The sequence below is a fragment of the Corvus hawaiiensis genome, chromosome 1, assembly GCF_020740725.1.
Source record: "Corvus hawaiiensis isolate bCorHaw1 chromosome 1, bCorHaw1.pri.cur, whole genome shotgun sequence".
In the NCBI taxonomy this organism is placed as follows: Eukaryota; Metazoa; Chordata; class Aves; order Passeriformes; family Corvidae; genus Corvus; species Corvus hawaiiensis.
Window position 1 is genome coordinate 66,941,132 of NC_063213.1, and position 24,615 is coordinate 66,965,746.

Here is a 24,615-nt window from a genome sequence, read left to right on the forward strand (position 1 = left end):
TCAGCTTTGCTTGTACCTGTTAGCTGTGGTGGAGAAAATATTGCTGATTTGTTTTTCAAGTTTCATGACTAAAACATTGACAGTGTTTTCAGTAATTGTTCAAAGCACAATGCTATTGTAATTGCAAGACTGTGAGAATGCCCAGAAGAGGAGCAATGATGGCTTCATCTACCAGTTCTGTAGCCAAGTCCCAACATGCTGCAAAATTTACAAGATCCGAGAGATTGTTTTTGCTGAGGTTTTCGTGGTGGCCATACCTGCTTCCCTGTGAGCTACAGCAGCTTAAAGCAACCTGGAGGTTATGTTTGTGCTTTCTTAGTAGTATTAAAGTTAGAACCAGGCAGTTCTCTTTATTTAGAACCAATCAGTGCCTATTCTATTTGGCTCCATACAAATGTATCAGAAACTGTCCATGTCCCAAAGGCAGGAACTATGAGAGATAACAGAGGAAGGTGGGAAGGGGAACACAGGCAAGAAAGCGAAATCATTCACTCAAGGCCATCAAAGTCAGAGGCAAAGAGAGAAATACAGGGCAGACTGTCAGCATCCTGATTCAGTCTTCCCTTTTTGTCCTGAAAATGAAGCTGGAAATGGGAAGAAATTTACCTTACTGCTATTTTGAATCATTTATGTAGAATTCTGTAATCAATTAACATAGCAATCAGTGACATTTTTCTAGCATGTTATGATTTTCTGTTGTCCCTTTGTTCACACTGGTATGGTAAAACTTTTTCAAATGCATTTGCCTTTGTAAGGTCTTACCCAATATCTTGAGCACTGTTGATTAATAGTATTACTTTTATCTATAGTTCTCATCCACCTGAATAAATATTAAATGACCTTAGGTAGTAATCTAAAGGTTTAAATGTCACTCCTGAGCACAGTTTTAATTTGGGTGTGCATGGTTTGGTTTCCACTTCGTGTTGTTTTTTTTCCAGTTTGTGTGCATGTGCATGTGTGTGATTATTTTATGACTTACACCCAGATAGAAGTGGTATTAAAAAGCTTCTGAATATCTACAGGAATTGATGTGATTTTTGTGGCTTTTATTGCATAAGATATTACTTGGATAACTTCTCTCTCTCATAACAGCCTTTTAATGTTTGCTTTGTCTGTTGACACTTTAAACTTTTCTGCATAACATTGGAAGAGAAACTAACTGAAGAGAAGCCACCCTGTAACCTATTGCAGTTTCTGAGTAACAGTACCAAGATGCTGTGGGCAGCATCTTACAATGTGCATCTCCTTGGCCTCAGTTTTGCCTTTCAACATGACTGACTATAATGGTAAAAATCCCTTTGGGCTATATTATACCCTGGGTTTCTCACCACTGAGTTAAGATATCCCAGTCTGGTTCTGTGAGATTTTGACTTCAGTGTTGGTAATACAGTGTTGGAATTTAGTCTGATTGGTAGGACTGACTTTATGTGTGGAACCGTGGAACCACCATAGCTTGATTCTGATAGGACTGTGTTGATTTTTCTAACAAATGTGGATCTAGTACTGAAACTTTGTTCAGCATGAAGGACTTGACTGACTACTTTTATTCCTCCAGTTATATTGGAATGTCTCCACTGACTTTCATTTGATCTAGGATGTACAGTTCTGTACATTACATATTTGTGAAAGCTGAATTTAAACTATGTTTAAATATTAGGTAAATTTACCTAATTTTTTTTTTTAAATGTAGCATCTTACCTATTAATATTGATTACTTGCATCCTATGAGTTCCCATGTTTGTTGGTCAATATGCAGTGGGTGGTATTGGCTTTGAAATTGTTTTCTGAAGTGCTCTTATCAGCAGCATCATCCATAATGCTCAGTTATAGCTGGATAGTAATTGCCTGTCTACGCAGTGTTCCTTTGCAACAATTTTCTCCTGTGTAGCTATATATATGTAGTCATTACTGAAAAGTGTAAATAAAGAATCCTTTTAGTGGTGTAGTTTCCCTGGGTACCTACTGTGCTCTTATTATCTAAAACATACTCCCCATCTGTAGTTCTGTTCTATTAAAGGATAAAGACATAACTATGAATTAAAAATTAAAATGCTTGTTGTAGATTGGAGAGCAGGGTCTATTAGAATATATCTGGAGCTAGGCTCACAGTACAGTAGATAGATTACACTGAGCACCAGTTAAGCAAGGGGATGAAAAATGAGTGATTTTCATCATTTAGTTAAATATAGTGCTAAGTGGTATGTGCTAGCATTAAATGCAAATTACTTAGCACTTCACCAATCACAGCATGAGAGTATTCCATTGGAAACAGTATTTTCAGTGATGCTCAGTCCTCAGTTTTATTAAATAAATCCACTGTAATGCTTAAGGAAGCAGTTAGAAGATGTATTGCTATGATAATAAAAAGATTGAAAATGTAAAAGTAAAGAGAAGTAGTACCTCATTTTAATAAACGTGCTAAGAAATCCTCCCTCTCTCTTAACAACAAAACTCCAAAGTACTGGTAGATCTATAATTTCCTGTACTTTCTTTAGGTCTTCCTTTCTTACTAATGAATATGACCTTTCCTTTTTTTTTTCTTCTTTATAATGACATTTTTTTTTCTCATAAATCTGCTGCCATGTCACCGAACATTTTGATGAGCTTTTCTGATTCCCTCTTATATCTCCTTGATAGGATATTATTATCCAGTAATCTAAAGATGGGGAGCCTGATCTTCAGCAAAGGTACTTCTTGGCTGCTCAAAGACAATGGAGATGTGAGAATTTACAGCACAAGAGGTTTTGACATTGAGGGCTACCTTTGTATCACGTAGCAACATTTTTTCCTCCATGGCAATGGGTGTTGGAAGACAATCAAATCTGTTGTCTGAAGACGTGGAAGATGTGAGAAGTCATAAACATTTCTGAGTCTCAAGCCATTCCTAAGCCACTGCCTCCTCCTAAACAGGAGTCACTTGTCAGGAGATACACAACAAAATTCTTGGAAATGACACATGCAGGAGATGGTCCAAAGTCTGAACAACAGATGCATCTTCACTATCCAGATCAAATGTTAGAAGGAGAGAAAATTACATTTCAGATATAGAAATTACAAGATCAATATGCATGAAGCTATTTTGAGACCTTCATTTTCCATGTAGTGTCATTCTTTGGGGAATTCAATTTTGAGTTTCTCTTATGACTAAGTTTGAAAGCTGTTTTCTTTGTGAAGTGTATTGAGTTTGGCTGACATGGAGTTCATTTTCCCATGGCAGTCCTCACAGTGCTGTCCTTTTTATTGGCAGCTGGAAAGGTGCTGCTGCCATGCCAGTGTTATGGCCATTGCTGGGACACGCTCACGTTCTCTCTCCAACATTCTCCCCCTCACCAGTAGGCTGGGGATGGGCAACGAGATGGGAGGGGACACAGCCAAGACAGCTGACTAAAACAGACCAAAAGGGTATTCCATACCATATGGCACCTGCTCAGCACTAACAGCTAAGAGAAAGAAGGACAACAGGGTGGCATTCATTATTTATGACATTAGTGTTCCGGAGCAACTGCTGCAAGTACTGAAGCTCTGCTTCCTGAGAAGTGGCCAGACATTGCCTGCTGATGGGAATAAAATCTTTTGTTTCCCTTTGCTTCCAATTTATTGAACTACCTTTATCCTGACCCATGAGGGTTTTTTTCCATCTTATTTTCTCCCCCCCATCCTGCTATGGAGCAGCTTGGTGGGCAACTGATGTCCAGTCAAGGTCAACTCAGCAATAAAGAGAAACATATAGGAAGTGATGTAGTTAATCTGTTTTTACTACAAATGATGGGTGGAGGTGTTTTGAGTTTTCTTCTGGCCCTACATTTCTGGGGTTCTGTGGAAATTATGTGATCTTCCCAAAACAGGTACTCTTTCCACTTTTGCTTAATGTGTGCTTAACATTTTGGTGAAATCAATGTAGCGTTATACAGCAGAAGTCTTTCCATTAATAGTGTAGGATAATGATATTAGACCTGAAAGTAGTGTTTTGCAAAATATAGACCTATTTTAAAAAGTTTCCTTTGAAAAATAAAATGTATCATTTTAAAAAAATGTGTTAAAAAACAAGGCATTTAAGCAATGCTTTCTTCTCTTCATGCAGTAGATTTTTCATTCTCATTTCCCTGTCTTTTTCTACTTAAATATACACTCCAAAATTGGCCTTTTTTTTTCTGTTTTACTAGAACTTTATTCAAAGTACTTCCTTAAACCTTAAAACAACAGACCTTTTTTTTTTTTTACCAATAGAACCTTTCCTTCTCAAAATATTTGAGGACAGTATAATTAATGTAGTTTTTGAAACATAGAATTTCTTTTTTCATTTTCCTGGCTGGCACGTAATGGTTCTGATGCATCTTTCCTGGGTATGCCAATCCTGTCATATACACTAATAGGAAATAATGACACAAGGTTGACTTAACTAGACATAATAGGGCATATTTCTAAAACATTCTGTGTGGGAGATATATGCACAGATCTTGCTACTTGTTAATGAAATTGGAAAACTTCATCTGCACTACGACATATTTATAATGGCCTCCTACTTCAAAGGCATGGAGTCCTTACATAATAAAATAATAAAAATGAAAAAAAAAGAAAGGATTTTTTTCTCTTCTTATTTCAGATGAATTTTAGAAATTCACCATTCACAGTGAATTTGGAGCAGCAGACAGCTATGATTGTGTCTAAAATCTGTGCAAGAATATGCATGTATGTGTGTGCTCATGTGTACAGAATGAGAGGACAGATTTCAGTGGCAAGGGCTCTGTATTTTAAACCTTTCAAAAGTTTAGTCTGTTGTTGATGCTGTTGAAGTCTTTATTTTCTATCTTGGAATAAAAAATCACAGTTAAAAGGCTTTTGTCTTTTTTCCACAGATATTATCTGTGAATATATTAGAGAGTCTCTGAACTATCAGACAACATGCATTACTTTTTTCATAATATCTTTCAAGTTAGAGAGGAAAAAGGCTAAATTTTTTAATTGTCTCAACACATGATTTTTTTCATTAACAAGTGGTGGACAGGAATGGGTTGCAGCCCCCTATTCTCCTCTGCTCCCCCTTCTCCCCCCTGCTCTTTTTCAAGCACTGAAAATCTTACCATGTTACATTGGCCTACCAAGAACACTTAAATGCTGACTTTTCACTATGAACTAATGGCCTTATGCACATGTATCTACCTTATCAGGAATGCAACATTTTACCTGAGTCTGGGGCTGAATGTATAAGGTGAAGGCTCGTCTCTGCCCCTCTGACAGCCTGAGGGATTTTAGAAACGGTGTCAAAAGAGCCAATACAGGCATGGCTTGGTCCAAAAGAAAACAGTGAGCACAGATTGAGAGATGTTGCATTCAGGTTACTAATTTCTAGCTTTCCTCTTCTATCCTTGCTATTGTTGTGGACACATGCTCTCCTTCGAGCACAGCTGTGCCACCTGAAGAGATCATCTACAGCTGCTTTTTCATGCAGGAGAAGCTCCCATGGGAGCTTTCCCTCACCCATTTCAGATTGAGCAGCAAATATGTTCTGCTCCAGCTGCTCAAGCTTCACAGGGCCACGTTTAGCCAAAGCAGGTGTGAGAGCATTCACACAAGCAACTCTACCAGCAGTTCTGAGTGCAGTCATCTCTGAGAGAAGGGTGGTGAGGACAGGTGGGAGTGATGCTGTCATTCCCTCATCCAACGCAACTGTGACTGAAGTGGATTTCTGCCCCCTGTGTGTGTGTCTGGTTTAAAGGTTTGTTTGGAAATCCTGTGTTTCTTATTTGATTATGAATGTTGTGAGTGATAAGACAGACCTTGAGTTAGGAGTCCTTACAGACAGCCCACCGGCTGAGGATGAAACATGGACTTTAATGCTCATTTTAGACTGAGATGAAAAAGAAAGCAGGAAGTGTGTGCATATTACATTACATAAAATGTAATTTATGAGCTTTTTTTATTATTATTCTCATTATCCTTTCAATTATATACTCTACTGCTGAGAAACTCAACCCGTGCCTAATTTACCACTCACGTACCTTGGGGTAAAAAATAGCACTAAAATGGGAGTTGCCAACCAGCTTCGGACTTAACAACACTGAAGAAGGAATGGAAGCCTCTGTATGTTCCCTGAACACAATGGACACCAGCCTTAAGAAGCAAATAGGATAGTAGTTTCCTCTAGTACCTGTGCCAGCTGCTCTGTGAAGCCGTGCAAAATTCTGTGTGCTGGATAAGGAGTCGCATCCACTCTGCAGGCTGCAGACTTCCAAAGCCCACTCAACAGAGCCATGCGCAGTCCCAGATTTTATGCTCCTGGGTAGGATGCAATACAAAGATGCTGCGATAGATACTGCTTTGGGTGAGGGACCCAGTCAGAGGAGTTCTCAAGGCTTCTGATCAGATGGGACATGAAGAGGAGAGAAAAGGGGCTTCATGCAAGGTCAGAGCTTTGTCAGCTAATACTGCAGTGTTTCTACCGGCTCTACAAGGTTCCAGAAAGGGGAGTGATTTGCCTGGGTAATTAGGTCAGGATTGTAGCAGTTTGGCTTCCTTTTATCCTTGTTATGTGGATAACTCAGATTTATTTTTTCTTCTCCATGGACTCAGCAGTACAATTTCAAAATTGACATGGTGCTTATCAGAAGTTAGTAATTGGATAGTGCAACCCATTTGTTTGATAAAGCTGAACTGTTCATTTTTGGTTTCTAAAAGCTAATAGGCATTGTTCCTTCTTTGACATTTGATTTTAATGGCTGTAATGTTGCTCCTGTCTCAACAGCTATATGTCTGGGTGTTTTCCTTGACTCCACGCTTCCTCTGTAGGAGACTGTTTTTAACACTTTAGCTTCTGGCAAATGTAGTAGTTTCCTCACTCCTCCATATGCTGCAATATCCCATAGAGTTGGCAAAGGCAAAGTGCTAGGATTCAGGGGTGAATTAAAGCTGAAAGCAGCGGCACAGGTTCTCCCAGGTCTGCATTGCTTTAGTTTATTCAGAAATAGTGTAATCATAAAAAAACCCCAACCCCCAAATCCTCTGCATTATAGTTTTGCACGAGCATCATCTTAGGAAAGATGGTTAGGTGAAGCAAAAGTTTGGTATAAAAAGGATGTGTAAAACTCCTCTGACTCATTTGCCACTGAAATGTGTTTTCTGAGGTACCACTTTTGTTACTATAGGACTGGGTTATTGCAGCTCCTTTTTCTCCGGCCTTTGAGGAAAATCAATTCATGAACTATGCAACACTGCTTCAAGGCTCTTTTTACGAGACTAGCCTAATCTACATATGGCATTGTCCCTACTTTACAGTCTTTTAATTGGCTACAAGCAGCTTACCATATTGATTGAAAAATTCTTCTTGTTACATTTAGAGCTATGGCTAATTATGATCTTTCTCTTCTCCTTGTCTTCTTGATTTGTGGTTCACATCTTCTCAGGAGCTCACTCTTTTCTCTGTCATCCTGGAGTCTCCTCTACTGGGTCTTATTGCCTCCCTGGTTTCATAAAACCTCATGGCTAAGCTGCTGGTGTTAGAAAGATACTGAATAAGATGAACCTGGAGCTCAATGGCAAATTCTGCTTTCTAAATAAATACTGGAAAGCTCTTGGTAGTATCATTACGTTATCTAAGATTGGTCGTTTAGAGAATATTTCAGTAGCAATATAGAAAATATAAACCAAAAAAAAAATCAACCCTAAATATTTTGTGTATGTTTTATGAGGGCTAAAGAGAGGTTACAGAGAAAAGGTCAGTCGGTAAATAAAATGCGTATTTCCTTACAGTGAAATACAGTAGAATCCTTACTCAAAGGGCTGTTAAAAACAATTGTCACTCTTGATAACTGTAAATGTGTAGCAAAGTTAATTCATCCACTTATTGTTATGGAAGGAATACCAAAAGAAAATGCTATGATAAAGTATTATTTTCCAAATATCTGACTGTAATAATTTCTCCTAGATGATCATCCAATGATCCATGAACTAATAACTCCTGCAAAAAATAAAAAAATGTTAAATATTGCAGGATATCCATCTTATTTTTAAGACTGTAGCATCAAATTGCTGTACAATCCTCACTGCTGATGTAATCAATGGGAAATCCGTCTAAGCAAGAAAAATGTGAAATGGCATGCCACACTGTCATGAGTAAAGCTGATTGAAAAAATTCCACTTGACACCATGTCACAAACTGGGGGCAGAAATTTTAGCATAATTCAGGAACTCAAAAGAGAGCTATTCCAAGACCTGGAAAATGTCATCACTCTGTTTGGAGTAAAATGTGTGAATTTTTTTTATTGTTGCATTCGTTAGTATCCATATTTCCTTCTTTTGTGCCTTAGTTTACACATTTAATTTAAATGAGAGAAAATGTGTTCTGGCTGAATGTCATATACATGTTGTATATAACAGAACTATGATTAACTGTGTGATTAATTACCAGTTGCAACTAAACAGTTCAGATGGATAGTTTCATTAAGAAAACAACATGGGGTCATTATAAGGTTCTGGTCACTGCCCCAAGTCTTAGAAAAAAATATAGTTCTCTGAACCACCAATCTGAAGTGGTGATAAAATATCCCAAGTAGGCTCACATTAAGCTGGATAATATGCAGGCTGCTTGATTTGTATTGAATATGTGTCTGGTGGCTGGAACCCACTGTAATGAACTAGCCCACAAATCACGGCTTAATGGGAATCTACTTATACATATTGCTTAATTAAAAGTTGTGAGCTTATTAACATGTGTCTTTGGCACTGAGCTTTGGGGATGTAATCTCTGTGCAAATAAGACTAGGTTGTAAAAGTTTTATAGATTGACAATGATATTAAATTCCATACCTTAATAACCCATCATTTTCTCAAAGTGTGGTTCCCATTCTGTATTTATTCAAAGCTGTGACAAATTGTTTGTTTGTAACCCTTTACTCCATAGGACTTTGTGTGCTTTCTTTATCTCAGAAATGGTATTGCTGATGTCTCTTCTACTTCTGTCCATTTTTTTTGGGTGTTGCTAGATTTCTGGCTGGCATACAAGCTCAGAGACTCTTTTTTTATTATAGAGGCACCCCATGGCACAACACTTTAGTTAGAATTGTGCCAGTGTTTCCATTATAAACCTCTGGTTTTATGGCTTTATAACTTTACTGTAAAAATTTGCTTCAGGCTTAAACTTGGACTGGAAGTTCCAAGAGTGGGAGGGAACATTTTTTTAACAATTAGAACAAAAATCTGCAGTATGTTGCTCTTGGTTACATGACTTTCTTCATTTCTGTATGGCTAGTTTCAGAAACCCTTCTGTCCAATTTTCTGTTCAATTTTTTTTTTTTTTTTGGTCTGTATCACATTTATCTCAGCTAATTCCACTTCATGTTCATTACTCAATTGATATTACTTAAGGAAAAAAAGGAATAAAGCAATCTCTTGAAATGCTTTAAAAACACAAACTCTTTCCCTATGGAAGTACTTATTTCAACGTATTTGGCACCTCCCCTTAGACACTTGGCAATCTGATTATGCTATATGGGGCAGAAGAAGGGAGAAAATTGGTAAATGGAGATGGATGAGCTTTCAGAGGCTCTTGCAAGATTCTAGTGGTTTTCATGTATATCACATATGCCATAGCTGTCCCTTCAGAAGAAAATCACACATTTTCACATTACACCCTCTGAATCACAGATCTGTGAAAGAGCAAAGCAAAGCTCTATTCTCATTAATTTTGCTGTCTTTCTCTTCAGGAACTCAGCTTGAGAAAAGGACTGTTAACTGTGGATATACCTCTTCCCCTTAATGCCTCGTTCCCCATGCCCTCACCTCAATGTCCCACCAGAGAGCAGACAAGGTTTTCCCTAGCTGACCTGTTTCCCAAAGAAGGGTTAGGAACCATTTCAAACAGATGTGCTTCTTCATGTGAGAAAGTTGTCTTTTTTGCCAGAATCATATCACTCTGAGTAAGTGCAAATGGAACCTGCTCTCCTTAACGGACTTGAAAGTGAGAAGTGAGACCTTGAGTCTCCATGAAGGACTTGAACATGGGAGGTGAGATCAGTCTGAGGGGAACTGCTCTAAGCCTAATGATGTTTACCAGAGGTCTACACAGTTGTTCTACCCTTGAGGAGACAGGAGGGTGTGTGATACACCTTCATCTCTGTATTTTACTATCATGCTGTCCCTAAAAACCATACTTGGGGGACAAACAAGCAAGGATGGGTAGGATTCTGGTATGGCAGATCTGTCATATCTGACATAGACAGTCTGAGACCTGTGCATCTGTGTCTAGCCCGAGGTTTTTCTGCAGCAGCATAAGTACAGAGCACTATTGCCATATCTCTTCCAAGATTTGGTGTTACCAAACCAGGATGGTTACCAATCCTTGGAGATCGACATTGAGAATCTCACATTTGAGTTGCCCTACAAGAATGCATCTCCTCCACCCTGGAATTCAGCTTGTGTTCAGTTGCTGTCCTGAGGCCCAAATGCTGTCGTGCCTTCTAAAGCTTTGGGCCGAGAACTTTGTGGTAGATCATTACCAGGAGCCTATCACAAAGAGAGGTTTGTGTTGAGGAAAAGGAGGGAAGGAAGGGTCTGCCTCTGGAGAGGGTTTCTGAATGGTCTGGATCTAGTTCCTACTCCAGTCTTTTGTAACATGCTGGACACTGCAGTGGGATCCCATTGCAACAAAGCAGCCAGCAGATCTGGACCAGGCTGTGATATCTCACAATCCTGATTTGTACAGAGCCTGACGCAACAGGTGGTCCCTGTGGGAGTTTTTACAGTGAGCATCATACAAAAATGAAGGATTAGTCACAAGTGACTAACAACTAGACAGTTCTTTCTAGAAGATGAATGTGTCCTGATTGAAGTAATTAAGTATTGTTTTCAATATACATACTAAAATGGACTGTATAGTTACTCTGCATTCACAGCAGTTAACACAACTGCAGATGACAATTGAATAACCAAACTTATAATAGACTATCCATGAAGGATCTTCTATTTGTAGCCCACAGATTTTGAGTTCTGTACACAAACTGCTTTTATTCCAGCTCCTTCCTTTTTTTGCATTCGTCAGCAGTTCTGACAGCTCAAAAAGGAATTATTTCAGTTTGGCATGAAACTCAGTTATTTTGAACAATTGATTAGAAAAGAATCAAGTCAGATGTGGTTTTGATTTCACACTTCACAACTGTATAGCAAAAAGGAATTTTCAAACAAATGATTGTTTCAACCTGAATTGTCAAAACATTTAATTACAAAATGAATGCACTGACAGCGCTGAATTTCTTGAAAGAAATTATTTTGACAAGAAGTTCAACAACTTGTCTATATTTTCATAAATCCATTTGATGGCACCTTTTTGTCTCATAAAAATTTTCCCTGCTTTAATCTGAAAGCCAAACTATTACGACCTGACCCAAGAAAACAATTAAATACCACTGAAGCCTGGAACTTGAAAAAGCATTTGAAGTGTTGAACACGCTAAGTTTCTGGCCTGATTCCTTCTGAAACTCATTCTTTAGAAATCTACTCCCTCTTAATTTGATTAAGTAGCATTTTATCTGAGACACCCTCCATTGTGAAGAAAAGGAAAGTAAGAAGAGCTAGCTGGCAGTTAGACTAATGAGAAAATGATAATTTCTCTTATACCCTGCCAGGGTCCAGTAAAATACTACTCGCATTAAAATAAAGTTATATTTCCCTAATCTTTTAGAGATGTGTGATTCTTTCAAAATTATATTAAAATCAAAGATTTATTACTGTCCCAAGCCTCAGCCCATTTGTTCTAAGAGGTATGTTTGAATTCCAGGGAAGAAAAAGGAGAATTAATTGCAAATCTGTCTTACACATTTTTGTATCATATCCTTTTCACAATTTTATATTATTTTGTTTTTATAATAAAATTGAAGCTATGTCTTTTGAATATCCTGATTCATTAGGCAGCCAAGGGTTGCTTTGGAAGAAATGTTTGAGTGTTATTTTACCTGGGTAAGAGACTCAGACACAATAACCCTAGCCTTTGCTGTGAAACACAGACAGCTGAGCAATTAACCCATGAAAGTCCTCACTTTGTTGCCCTTCTCATGCACACTGGTTGTGAGAAAGCCTCACAAAGGGCACCCAGAGACACAGCCAACTTGATGCCAGGGTGCAAGGAGAGCAAGGGACAGCCAGCAGGGGTGGTGCCATATGGGACGTGTCCTGGGGTTCTGGTGGTGCACCACAGACTGCCTGGCTGCTTTCATGGGGGGGTCATGGCAGTGGTTGAGTGTTCATGGCAGTGGTGGAGGCTCCAGCAGTGACAATGCTGCACAGAGTCACAGAATCTCTCATCTAGGGGAGCTTGGTGTGCAGCTGGGCAGGTGCCTTCCTGCTTTTGGGGCTAGCCCATCCTCATCCTCCCATGCTGCCGTGCTTGCTGACTCCCTGAGGCTTTGGAGGAACATGTGCTGGCCACACAAAGGGACTGTACTAATTCTGTAGCATCTGGGGCACAAGTGACCACAAAATGGGCAAGACCTGAGAAAAATCAACCTATTGGTGCAGCTGCCTTCGGCAGGAGCTTTTCGGCTACTGCTCCTTCTGTGCTCCAGATGTCAAGCACAAAGTGACCTGCCAGAGGTAACTGGGGATCACAGACACTCCTGAGCCTTAACATAGGTCCTACCTACACAAAGACAAGCTGAAGCCATTAACTCCACTCTTTTTGGGTCCTCTGCGTATGTGACTCAGGCTAACACAGCACAAGAGTATACTTTCTCAAAGCCCTAATTGATAATCAGACATAACTTTCTTCATATTAATGGAATTCACAGTTAATCTTCAGGGAAAAAATTCAGCATTTTTTTGTGAAATTAGGTGTATATTGCTTAATCAAGGCTTTTCTGAATTAATTCACTAACAATAAGTATTCATGCTGGTTCTCTTTCAAAAGTCTTTGTTTCAATACAGCTAATAATTTTTAAACAGTTACAGCTAATTATCAAAGAAAAACTAATGAGGCTGTTCATGACAGTACAATTTCTGTTAAAATATTATACTTTTTCTATCATTGAAATCCTCACAGTTTTTTTTAGGTTCTTCTATACTGTAGGTATCCCAGGACCAAATTATGTTTTATCTGCTACCCCAGAATGCCATTGAACAGAATTTCATTTTCCATCAAAAACCCTCCGGATACCCCAGTGCTTTACAGAAAGAGGTGCCAAATCCTTGCTTCACCAGTCCCAGATCAGCTTTCTGCCCAGACATTGGACCTGACAGAAAAACTGCAATGCAATCCTGACTACAACACCAAGAACTTAAATACAAGAGAAGCAAGGCCAAGAGAAGTGAGATCTAGAGAAACATGAGTAAGTGGGTTCAGGGCCTTAGGGCCAAAGTTGCCTTAGATCAGGCTGAAGTTTACAGAGTGCAAAGTATAGAAAGAGTTATTTCAAACTGTGGAGTAGTGAATGCCCACAGTGCCTGACACCTGGATGTGCATTTCACTGTACAACCTTGGATGAAACACTGCTCTCTCTAAAATCAGCTGGAACTTTGACCATCTACACCAGGGAGCTGTCACGAGCGCTGCATGGCAACCAAAGAAAAGGGGTATGACAATATTGTAGGATGTGATCCCCTTCACCTCACTCAGGAAAATAATCAGTTATTACTCAAGCAACTGAGGCAGAGATAAACTTCTTTGGTGATTAAGACAAACAAGATAGGGCTGCTGGTGTAATATTCTGAGAAAAGCCATTTTTTCTCCAGATCCCATGAAAATGAAAAAAAAAGAAGAGACAGAGACCAACAATTCTCTGGATGTGTGGGTTCCTAGATGAAAAATGGGATCCTGGTAGTTGAAACTTCTTGAGCTTACTGAGCAGGAACTGAAGGAATACAAGGTAATTTTTTTTGTTTATTCAATAATGGTCTTAGAGGAAGTCAGTGCAGTGAAGAGATAAATGAAAATGTTCTTCCGTTGTTTAAAAACAATGAAAAAGAAATTTATTCTGACCTTAAACAGAATCATGAAAAGATCAGTGTATCTAATTTTAAAGCAAGTCCACATACCCGTCTGGGCATATCTAGAACACTTGCTGAAGGACTTACACTGTAATGCCAAAGATTGCATTGTTTTTTCTGGCCTCTTATGAACATACGCAAAAATAAAAGGACTCTCTTTATCCACCATGCAAGTACAGCTGAAATATTGCCAGTGCAGGCTTTTCTGTCTTGTCCTACTGTTCTATGCATCCCTAAAGGCAGGATGATAATTCATTCTTTTTTCCTAGAGCACTCTGGACCAAAATACTAAATGGGAGAAGGACTGAGTGTCCTAATTTTGGGGAATGAGACTAAAATACCAGTATTTTTGACCAGTATCATTGACTAGTAGGTAATCATGAAACAGTAAAAGCACACAGAGCCTAACACAGTGACCACAGAAGACAGAGGGAATATTTCCATTAGCTTCCCCTGGGCCCTTTGTGCTCTTGGGCTAGGTTTGATCAACCAAAACCAGCAAAAGGTATATCTGTGCTGCAATAGTTGTGTTCCTTCTGAAGGAACTACCTAAAATTGTTCCACAGAATCTTGAGTGGCAAAATTGTAACTAAATCCCTGTGCTACAGGGATTTTTTGTGCTCAAAACCTATCTAAAATATACAATATGCAAAACATTAGTCCATATTTGTAAACATAGCAAGTGCCTTCTAAGGCTCAAAGTCTACTTAAAATGGTCAAAAATGTCTTGCCAACTTGTTACATAGGGATTGCAAGCAGAACATTAAGATCACCTACACTTAAATCCACTGAATTAACCTTTCTAAAAGTAAATATGTATGCTTGGGTCATACTTTCTTCTTTCCTAACCTAGATGTGCCAAGTGATAGGGGAAGAGTTGCTTTTTTTTGGTGTGGATTGGTTTTTTGTTGTCATTGCCTTTTGTTTTCATTTGTTTGTGGTTTTTGGTTTTGTTCATTCGTTTTGAGGTTTTTTGTTTGTTTTTGATTTTTTAATTTGAGCTCAGTTGAGAAACCCAAATCTTGGCATTGTCACACCTGATATTTGCTGTATTTCCTATGTAACAGTGTGTTGTATCAGAAGGCTTGAATAAGCATTGTTAGCACCTGAGATTTTCTAATTGCTGGCTATAATGAGCACCTGATGCTCCAAGATAATAAAATTTCTTTTCACCTTTCCCTTGTGAGGACATATTGTGCTGTGTTTCTCTGTGCTGAACAGAAGAGTGACTCCTGGTGCCAGATGAAATAAAATCAAGATATCTCCCAATAATTTGAGAGCCAATATATGTCACTGCTCTAGCTCCCTCTGCTCTTGACATCATTTAAGGATTTCTGTGTGAACCCACCTGGGAATGACAGAGACAGACAGCAATCAAGGCAGACCTTCTTGAAGACACAGCTGTAAATCTGACAGAGAACGAGTTTATTTACTCCTTTGCTTCTTCAGACCTTCACAAAGCCATTTGGGAATTACACTGGGATGGATATGTGAATATGGCCCCTGTGAACTTTGCTTACTGAGAGAAATCTCTTACATTTCTTATTGCACACAATCAGTACATGAAACTTCCTTGGCAACATATACACACAATATCAGGAATTTTACCTCTACTCATCTCAAAATGTAACAAAACCAATGTTTTCTGATAAGGAGGAACTTATAATTAGGCAATGAGTTCACTCAGTGCTGCTGACTCTGCAGTTCTAATTTGTGGGATCTGAAAGCGTCTGCTTTATGAGGAAACAAAGCCTGGACTGGATAAAAATTTCATAGTCTTCCCCATGCTGCTCTCTACCCCTCCTTAACTTGTGAGACCAGATGTGCTTTAGAGAGAGAATCCTTTCTGCCTTCCCTTAGTCTGCATTCATATATGCTATCAGAGGTCTTGATTTAAGAATTACCAGCATTGGAATGAATCTCATTGCTGTTCATGAACACTGGTTAGATTAAGTATATGTCTTTCACTTGTTCGTCTTTTCTCATGTGATTGCATTCAGCAGTGCTGAACATCCTTGGATGTAACCCATTGAGGAAGTAACTTGCTGTACTGGGCAATGATCAGCTGCAGGTTCTGAGGCTTCAAGCAACAGACTTAGATTTATACAGGGCATTGAAGGCAGGGCAATAGCTCTGCCTCCATGCCCTTGCAGGAGCAATCCAGCTCCAGTCTGAGAGCACATATATAAATGGCATATATAAATATATTGTGGCATTGACTCTGCCATCCTTTTCTTGTTTAGTGCAACATTCACATGAAGACTTGGTAAGTCACTGCTCAGTCTAAGAATGGGTGGGTTCATACACTTGCACGTGTTTAATTCCTGGGGCATGGCTTATTTATGCCTTTGCCTGCAGATATTTTGTTAACTTTTTTTTGTGTGTATGTGTGTGAATTTATTCTAGCATTTAGACTTCATGTTGTTTAACACACTGCAGTTTACTGCCTGTTATTGAATGAGAGTGGGAGAACACTTTTCCTATTTTTAACCATTTTTGAACTGTGCTTCCACTAACATTTTAGTTTACAACACTGGGACCAAATGCACTTACAACTGTGGTATGAGTATTACTGTGTGGCTTTGGTTTCTACATAGTTAAGCTTTAGTTAAGACTATCCATATGATCAGCTGGAACAGTTTCCAATTACTACTTGGGGTTTGGCTGTTTACTTCTGTATTTCAAGCTTTCAACTCATGTGAAAAGTAAAATTCATTATAAATTTATCTATATTGTCATAATTTTAAAATTTAATTGGAATTGTTTTAACAAAAGCAGTGTGTTCAAGCAGCAACAGTGTTAGTAGATTTCTGGGAGAGAAGAAAGGATAAGCTCATACATTCAGTGCAATACCTGCAATATATCTTAAAATCTTGGTATCAGTAAAAATCAAAATGCTTCCTATGAAATAAAAATATCTGATTTCTCCTATTCCTAAAAAAGCACACAAATCTCATGTTAATTTTTTTTTCTCTCAGGTCAATGTTGCTTCCTTTCTCTGGTTCTTCTCTTACCTTTCTTTTTACTCACTAAAGGCTCCGGTTCTTGATCTTCTCTCTCTTCTGAGTGCTCTCAGCATGAACACAAAAGCATCTCCTTTTGCTCTGCTACTGACTCCCATTGTTACCTCACCTCTGGACCTGTTTCCTTCTACTCAAAAATACCAGCTCCTCTCCCTCTCTTCTGTCTCTGAAGTGTCTCAGATCTGCTCTGAAGTCCACAAGGCTCTCATTCTCTTCATTTTCCATGTGCAGCATATCCCTGTGCTTCTCACCACTGCTGCCCACCCTCCAAAGCATGCTGTTGCTCCCTCCTGAGCCTTGCAGATACACAACTCTACATCTTGGAGAAGGTGCTGCTTTCTCAGAGCCTGTCCAAAGCAATCCAACCACTTTGGTAAACAGCTGGAAGGCCACTCCAAGGAGAAGTCTGTTTGTTAGTTGCTTTGGCTGTATTACTACTCTCCAAGTATCTCTTCCACACTCCCCTCAGTCTTCTACACCAAGTGATTATGTTGGCTTCTACACACCCCTATTCTCCCCTGCCTTTTTTTTTTTGCAGTGCTCAAAAACACTCTTGCTTTTCTTCACAATTCCTACTCAACCCTGCCTCATGACTCTCCTTTAAATTCCTCCTTCAAGCTCCTATTTTAGTGTGTTGCAAAAAAGTTACTGGGCTCTGCCAAGTGCTCGGGAAGAATCTGATAATAATTTACTATTATTCTGCAAAAAAATATTATTTCATTTTCCCTCCATGCTCCCCTGTCTGTCTGACTGTCTGACTTTATCTCTTGTGTCTTGTGGTTTTCTTCTGGAGAGTCTTAGGGTTTTGTTTCTTTCCTTTGCATTGCTTCCTTATAAATTCGATTTTTTTTAATGCATCTGGCTAAGAATGGCTTTGAACAATAGTGATGGATACCAGTCTAGCTCTTGATATGTAGCTGTCTGTGGATAGGCTATTGAAATGGAGGAAAGTGAGAGTGCTGCACAGCAGAAGTAATCCTCACATTGACATCACTGAGTGCTTCATAGTTGGCAGAATAAACCCAAACAAAGTAACCAATACTGTCATGCAATATTTACATTTAAATCTAAATCAGGACATACATATGGAAAAACTGTATACGATGACATTGCAGATTGCCTTTTATCAAGTAGGTCCTTCAGGGTAGCAGCTGGATTGGTTTTCAGATAGGAGCTTCTTAATCCAGGCAGATGTAGCTCCCATCAGAAGTTAATTTGCAGAGATATTCACATATGCAAATCATGTCACAATGGTGAAATGCAACCACGTAATGACTGGAAAATGTTATACCCATAAATCATACTACCACGATCATCAAAATTTCCACTCAGCCAGTACAAATTCAACAGCATTTATGTCTTTCCAGCTTTTAGCCCATAAAAAATCTGTGTTTTTGGAGACTGTGTTACACTGGTGATCTTAAAACTCCCAAGTCTGGTATAATGAGTCCTCAAGTGCGTTATAACTTACCAGTAATTACATTTCAACATTTCTGCTTTCAGCAGTTAGTGTTTTATTCATAAACATTTAAACACTGAATTAGGTATAAAATAAGAATGTTGGCAACAACCCGGCTTAATTTCATTAACTATTAGGTAAACGTAGTATTGCTTCTTCAAATAATCCTTGGTTTGAATGCTAAAGATGTAATGAACTTCATGGTTCATAGCATCTGACATTGCTTAATTAATGGGTGCATTTATAGTACATAGGCCTTGGTAATTGATTTATATGCATGATTTGCACATACAGCTGTTAGTTCCTGTAGGAAAGTCATAATTCAAATGTGTGCATATATTCAAGATATGGGGAAAGGGGAGAAAAACCCACCTCACAAACTTGTCTAGTTCCCAACAAAACACGATAACAAGCAAATAGCACAAGAAAAATAAATAGCATCAGAAAAAAACTACCAGAAGAAACATTAATGTGATCACTTTGAGTTTCCACAGCTCACACATTCCAAGTGGAAAACATGACAAAATGCTTCTCAGCATTTTTTTCCTCTTTACAGTAGATGTGGTTAAGTCTATATATGCCCACACACCTCTGTGAGTCTGTTCATATTACAGCGTATGTAGGGTGAATGGAGTCCACATTTTCCATGCCCATTTGAGTTTCTCTCCCTCACTCAAATACACATAAACACACCCAAGGTATACATAATTCAGATTTAGGAGCAAGAACAATAAAGCTAAGAAAAGGTTACGCTTAATATTACACATGTTTAGTCTTGGGGCAAATCTTCTCCTAACTGAAGCCAAACATTGGAGGCGAGGGAATTCAGCACAGGTTTTCTAGCCTGTCCAACAGATTACTTCTGAAAGCCAAAGTGGTGTGTTGAGAAGTCGATGCTGAAGAATAACTGAGCTCTGAGTGGAAAGAGGTCTCCTGTGGCAGTTTAAAAAGGTTGAGGAAGAGAAACAGCTATTTCTGGATTATCCATTACCTTGGAGCTAAGGCTGCATCCTTCCTAGTACTTTTCTTGCTGTTCAGTGTATCCCAAGCAACAGTCCCACGTGCTGAAGCAAATGTCCCCGTTCCAGCATGCAGAGGTCCAATTCCCCCATCTTTCTCCCTTACACTGACAACTACCCCACATTAGAAGCAAACTTTATTTCAAGGGTCCTTGCAGGAAGGGCTTGCCATTTTAGGGTTTTTGGTTTCGGTTATCAAAGCATTTCATTGTACGTTAAGGAATGCAGAGTGCAGGCAGCTTGATGGCTTTCACAACCCTGGCTCCATTTCCTGGTGCTCTAAGGCAACACTTAGCTTTTCACTCTCCAGACCCTTATAGGCTCTACATCTGCTATTCTAATGCCTGCATTCATCAGTAGACTGGCAATAATAAATTTTCTTCTTTCCTTTCTCTTTTTTTTCCAAAGTCTCTCCCTTGTACACACGTTTGTCATTTCTTCACTATTGACTGCTGACTGGCCAAACCTCCATAAACAATAATTCCATTATAATGTAAGCCAGGGGCATGGCTGGCTTTATGGTTTGACTGGAGGCAGGTGAAAGGGTGGAAAGGAGATTATTTTAAACTCTTAATCATCACTCATCTTTTTTCAATATTCATTGACAAGTTGTAGTGGAAACTATATTTTTTCTTGTGAACTGAGGCACTCTTCCAGATTCTTATGCCTCAGTATTAGCTCAATGCTTTCCTTCTGAGAGTTTTACTGCAGTCTTCTGAAGTCAAATCTTTCCCACAGTGTTAGTGACTATGCCCTTACAGTCTGGAAAGGTGTAGCACTGAAACTGGTGGGCTAAAATAATTTACATCAGCAAGACCTAAGAGGCATAAAGAACAAGAGCTGAACAAGCCTAGTCCCCGCACAGTGCAGATGAGTTTGTGCTGTGTGGATTGAAAGTCTCATACACCAGGTATCACTTGAGAAATGCTGCTGAGAAATGCTGGGTGATTCCATTTGATTCAGAAGGTAGAGAGTTAAAAATAGAGATAGTGGTGAAAGGCAACATCTCCTTTTCTCCTTGTTGTAGAGAAGTAGAGGGATTCAGGAAGCTGGAAGTGGTAAGGACCAGCTCAGCTCTTAACATCTCCAGTGCAGCATTGATGGGCACAGTAGATCTGTCACAGAAGAACTGAATCACAGAAAAATTTGGCTGCAGGGATATGGTTCATGTCATGAGTGAGCTCGGAGCCAAACTGTATGACTATATAAATATCCCAATGTTCACTTCAATGGTATGTCTGTTTTACTGTCTCTACATGAAACACACACACTGTTCCAGCCTTCCTGGAAATGGGCAGTAGCCAGGATTTAGTCCATGGAGGGAATTGCTGTAGTTGCTGCTAACTTTTATAGTGGAGGAATCTGAAAGGCAAAAAATTAAGCTATGTTTAGGAGACATTCTATTAACATTGACTGATTTATAAAATATGCATGAAAAAAAGAAGTAATTTGAAATCCTAAATCTAAAGAAGATGAAAAGTGGGAGAAGAAAACAGAAAAAATATACCGTAATCTTTGAGTCAGATGATTAAATGGCTTCTCCCCTTCTCCTCCTCAGCCTGATTTTACTGATCTGACACACTGGAAGTATTTCAATTATGGGTTTAGATTTTCAGAGGAGTTGGCCTCTGAAATTATCCTGAAATCATTACATATTTTTCAGAGCAACAGAATGAGTTTCTTGGAAGATGTAGGCAGAAATGGTGATTATCTAAGATAACAAATACTATGTAATATAAACATTTTCTGCTAATGCTTCCTCCTCTCCAATGTATAATCCAGTTCTCATTGATTTCAAAAGCAGTTGGGTTTCATCTGATCACTAGTTATTAAACAGCTTCTAAAGCTATAAAAAAATCCCAAAGCTTTGCTAGAAATAATCTTTGTTTTCTTGCCAGACTGTAACAATAATAACAATTATATATAAACATGCATATACACACATTTCCTTTCCATTTTTGTATCTTCAATCATTTGGAGTTCTTCAAGCATTTTATGCAGGTGAGTAAAAAATAATTATCTTTGTTTTGCAGGCACAAAGGGAAGGTATGGTTGAAGTTGGCAGAAAAAGGAATAATACTGTGAATTTTCCACCAAGTTTAAAAATGATCATGTTTATATGAAAACTGCACTGTTTCTTTGCCCAAATAGGCTGTGTTCAGCATTTTTTACCCTTTCTTTTAGTTCTCCCAGCCTCCTTGAGATGAGGTTTGAACTCTCACAGCAGTCTTGGCAACATTCTCGATGTTAATTTTGACAATTGTTAGAGCATATGTTCCTTCAGTTCGGATAGGACCGTTGTTAGGTCTGCCGCTTCTAAGAGTCTGATTCTGGTCCCCTTGCTTTCATTTGGTGTGCTTTTTCACACCACATCAGGTACAGGCTGGCACTGCCAGCAGGGGCCAGTCCCTGGCTGCCCATGCCTGTCCCTGTGCCCAGGCTGTGCAAACAGGCAGCGTTCCTATGCAAGGGCAGGCAGAAGTGGAACACTGGGGCATGTCATGCCCAGGAGGTTTTTTTTTTCCACTCCAAGCAGTTCCCTATCATTTGCCCACAGGGCACATGTCCTTCTCATCATGCTGCTGAGCAGAGACTGCTCATCTGCAGCAAGGTGACCACAGCCCTTCCCCTCCCCAAATCTGTCCTTACCCATGCAGAACCAGCAGTATCCGCAGGGATAATGGTAGATGAGGAGACAGGCAAGACTGAAGGTGTTAGTTGGTTTATTAATGTGGCAGGATGCTGTTTATTATACATCAGATAGCACTGAAAAACTGATTTTTCAATCAGTATTAATGTTTCTTGCTGGAGGGGTGAATCTTATTGTGTGCCATGTCCTCCTGACTGGTTCTAGAATGTGTTCTTTCCCATGCAATGGTTCCCAAATCTGTGGGTGTTTGCACAATGTGATCTTGTGATTAAAAATAAAGTTTCCTCTAAACAGGTTCCTGGGGAAGTATTTGTCTGTTCTGCAAAGGGATTGCAGTTAATTCTAACTAAGGAACACTTTAAAACTATTAGGAGAGGGTAATTTTAGCAGTTCTATAGATGATTAAAAAGTCATTTTCTAAAATATTCTCACTGGAGGTTTTTTTTCTTTTCTTAAAGAAAACATTTAATTGCTCCAATCAACCATAGCTACTTTCTGTTCATGATGTAATTTGTATACAAGGTATATAGTAATTTTTCATATTTGATTAGGAATATATTCCCTATAGTTCCTATCACTCACCTTTAATTGACTATAACTCACTCCTCATTAAAGAAAGAAGGACTACAGTAAGATGGAGAAGAGGAGCACTCTGGTTTTGCAGTAACATGACCTGGAACACTGGGTGATGTTGATGTTCCTCTGATAGCTTCTATTATTTTTCCACTCCTGCGACACCAGCAGTGGAAGTCCCACCTCACAGATAGGTCAGGTCAACTTTGACTTTTTAGTTCCAGAATTTACCTTGGCATCACCCACCTGTGTACTACAAAACCAGTCTCTCCAATAAGCAGAAGAAATTCTGGCCAGCAAATGCCACCAACACTTGACAACTTGAAATATGAAATAGCTTAAATGGTCAAAGAGTGTGACTCCTCTTCCCATCCTGGGTGCTGAAGCTGGACCTCTCTACCATGCAGCAAAGAAGGCTGTTTCCAACACACCACTCCTTAAAGACGTGGCATGGTAAGTAACAACAGAGTGCATGTATTTTAATGTGTTTCTAACACCCTGTTTAAGCCCTCAGTTTTTCCTGATAACCTATCTTCAGGTCTTGGATGAGTAGTGACACAGGAAAATCATGTATCCAGCCAACGTGCAACATGCTGGCAGTCTTGCCTGTCTTTGGATTCTGTCTGTGCAATAAATCCAGCAAGTGATACCGTGGTAGGTATTGGTGAGCAGTGTATATGGAAGGGCAGCTAGGCTGCCACTTCTCTGTAGCTTCCTCTTGGGATTACCAGCTTCATTTCATTTTAAAAAACAATCCCAACAAGCAAGTGCCACTACAGAGCATTGAGGTTCATTCAGTATCAAGGGTCTGCATTACCTTGTGTCTCATTCTTGGGAGACACCATTCAGTGGTGTCTTAACATCCATCGCTTTATGCTTTATTTTTATGAATTTGTTTCCTCACTAGAATAGACCCAGACGCATTTTCTGTGGTATGACTCTGAATCCTAATTTTTTTTTTTTTTTTTTTTGAGGGAATTGTTTTGTCCTAAGGATCATGCAACACTCAGCTGCCCATGGTGGAGCAGTTCTGTAAATGAGCTTTTGGCATGGTACCTGGCACATCCATTGCTGTGAAGAAATAGCTGCCAGTGATTTAATCACTAAGACCACTCTAAAATTACTTGTTTTCAAGGACTCAAATCCCAACTTTCTCTTCATCATTTTTAATTTCCAGACCTTGTGTGATAGCCCACTGAAACCCAAAACTTCTGTGTGTTTTCCCCAAGAGTTTTCTCAGAAGTTTTGAAAGCTGAAGCATTTTTATTTTCTTTATAATAGTTCCCAGGAGCACCTGTCAAGGGCTGGGTACTCTGGTGTCATAAAAACATGAAACAACAGAGTGCCTGTAAGCAAAAAGCAGCCACGGTTCAGAGCAGTGGAGCGCTGGCAGTGACTTGTTGGGCTCTCCCTGTTGATGCTGGCGGTGCCCAGAATGCTTTGGTTAGGCCTTTGAACTAGGAAAAAAAAAGACCTGATGCTGCCCAGATTATTCCAGAGCATGCCTGGCCTTGCCAAGTGTGGACTGCAGCTTCCCCTTCACTTGTAACCTTGGGCTGGAAGTAGTCACTGTTCCTGCTGATGCCCCAAACTCCATCTACCTTCCCAGATTTTTTGAACTCTTTCCCTACGTGCAGCAACCTGTCTATTCTCCAGGTGGTTCCCTAAGAGGAGCAGTGTCCACACCTGTGTGGCTGTGACCATAGCTAAGCTTCTGCTGACACAAGCAACATCATTCTTTTGAGTCACCACAGAAAACTGACCTCACCCAGGATGACTTGTACCTCTAGCAGCCAGGGGACTCGTTAATGTGAGGTTTGGCCTTTTTTTCACCTTCTGGCTTAGTACACCACAGTCTGATGGTCTGCAGGAGGAGGTGGGGGCTAGTCAGGGCACCCTATTATAAGTCCTTTCCCCACTCTT

At 39.4% G+C, this 24,615-nt stretch overlaps 1 protein-coding gene across 1 annotated transcript in view; it reads left to right on the forward strand.

The window, feature by feature from the left end:
* Window positions 1-16,850, forward strand: part of LOC125328594 — a 184,900-nt gene extending 168,050 nt beyond the window's left edge. Inside the window, exons 23-24 of the mRNA XM_048309507.1 lie at window positions 13,714-13,847; window positions 15,156-16,850. Coding sequence (XP_048165464.1) covers window positions 13,714-13,784 — 71 coding nt within the window. The 3' untranslated portion in view covers window positions 13,785-13,847; window positions 15,156-16,850. The remainder of the gene's footprint in view (window positions 1-13,713; window positions 13,848-15,155) is intronic.
* Window positions 16,851-24,615: the final 7,765 nt, after the last annotated feature.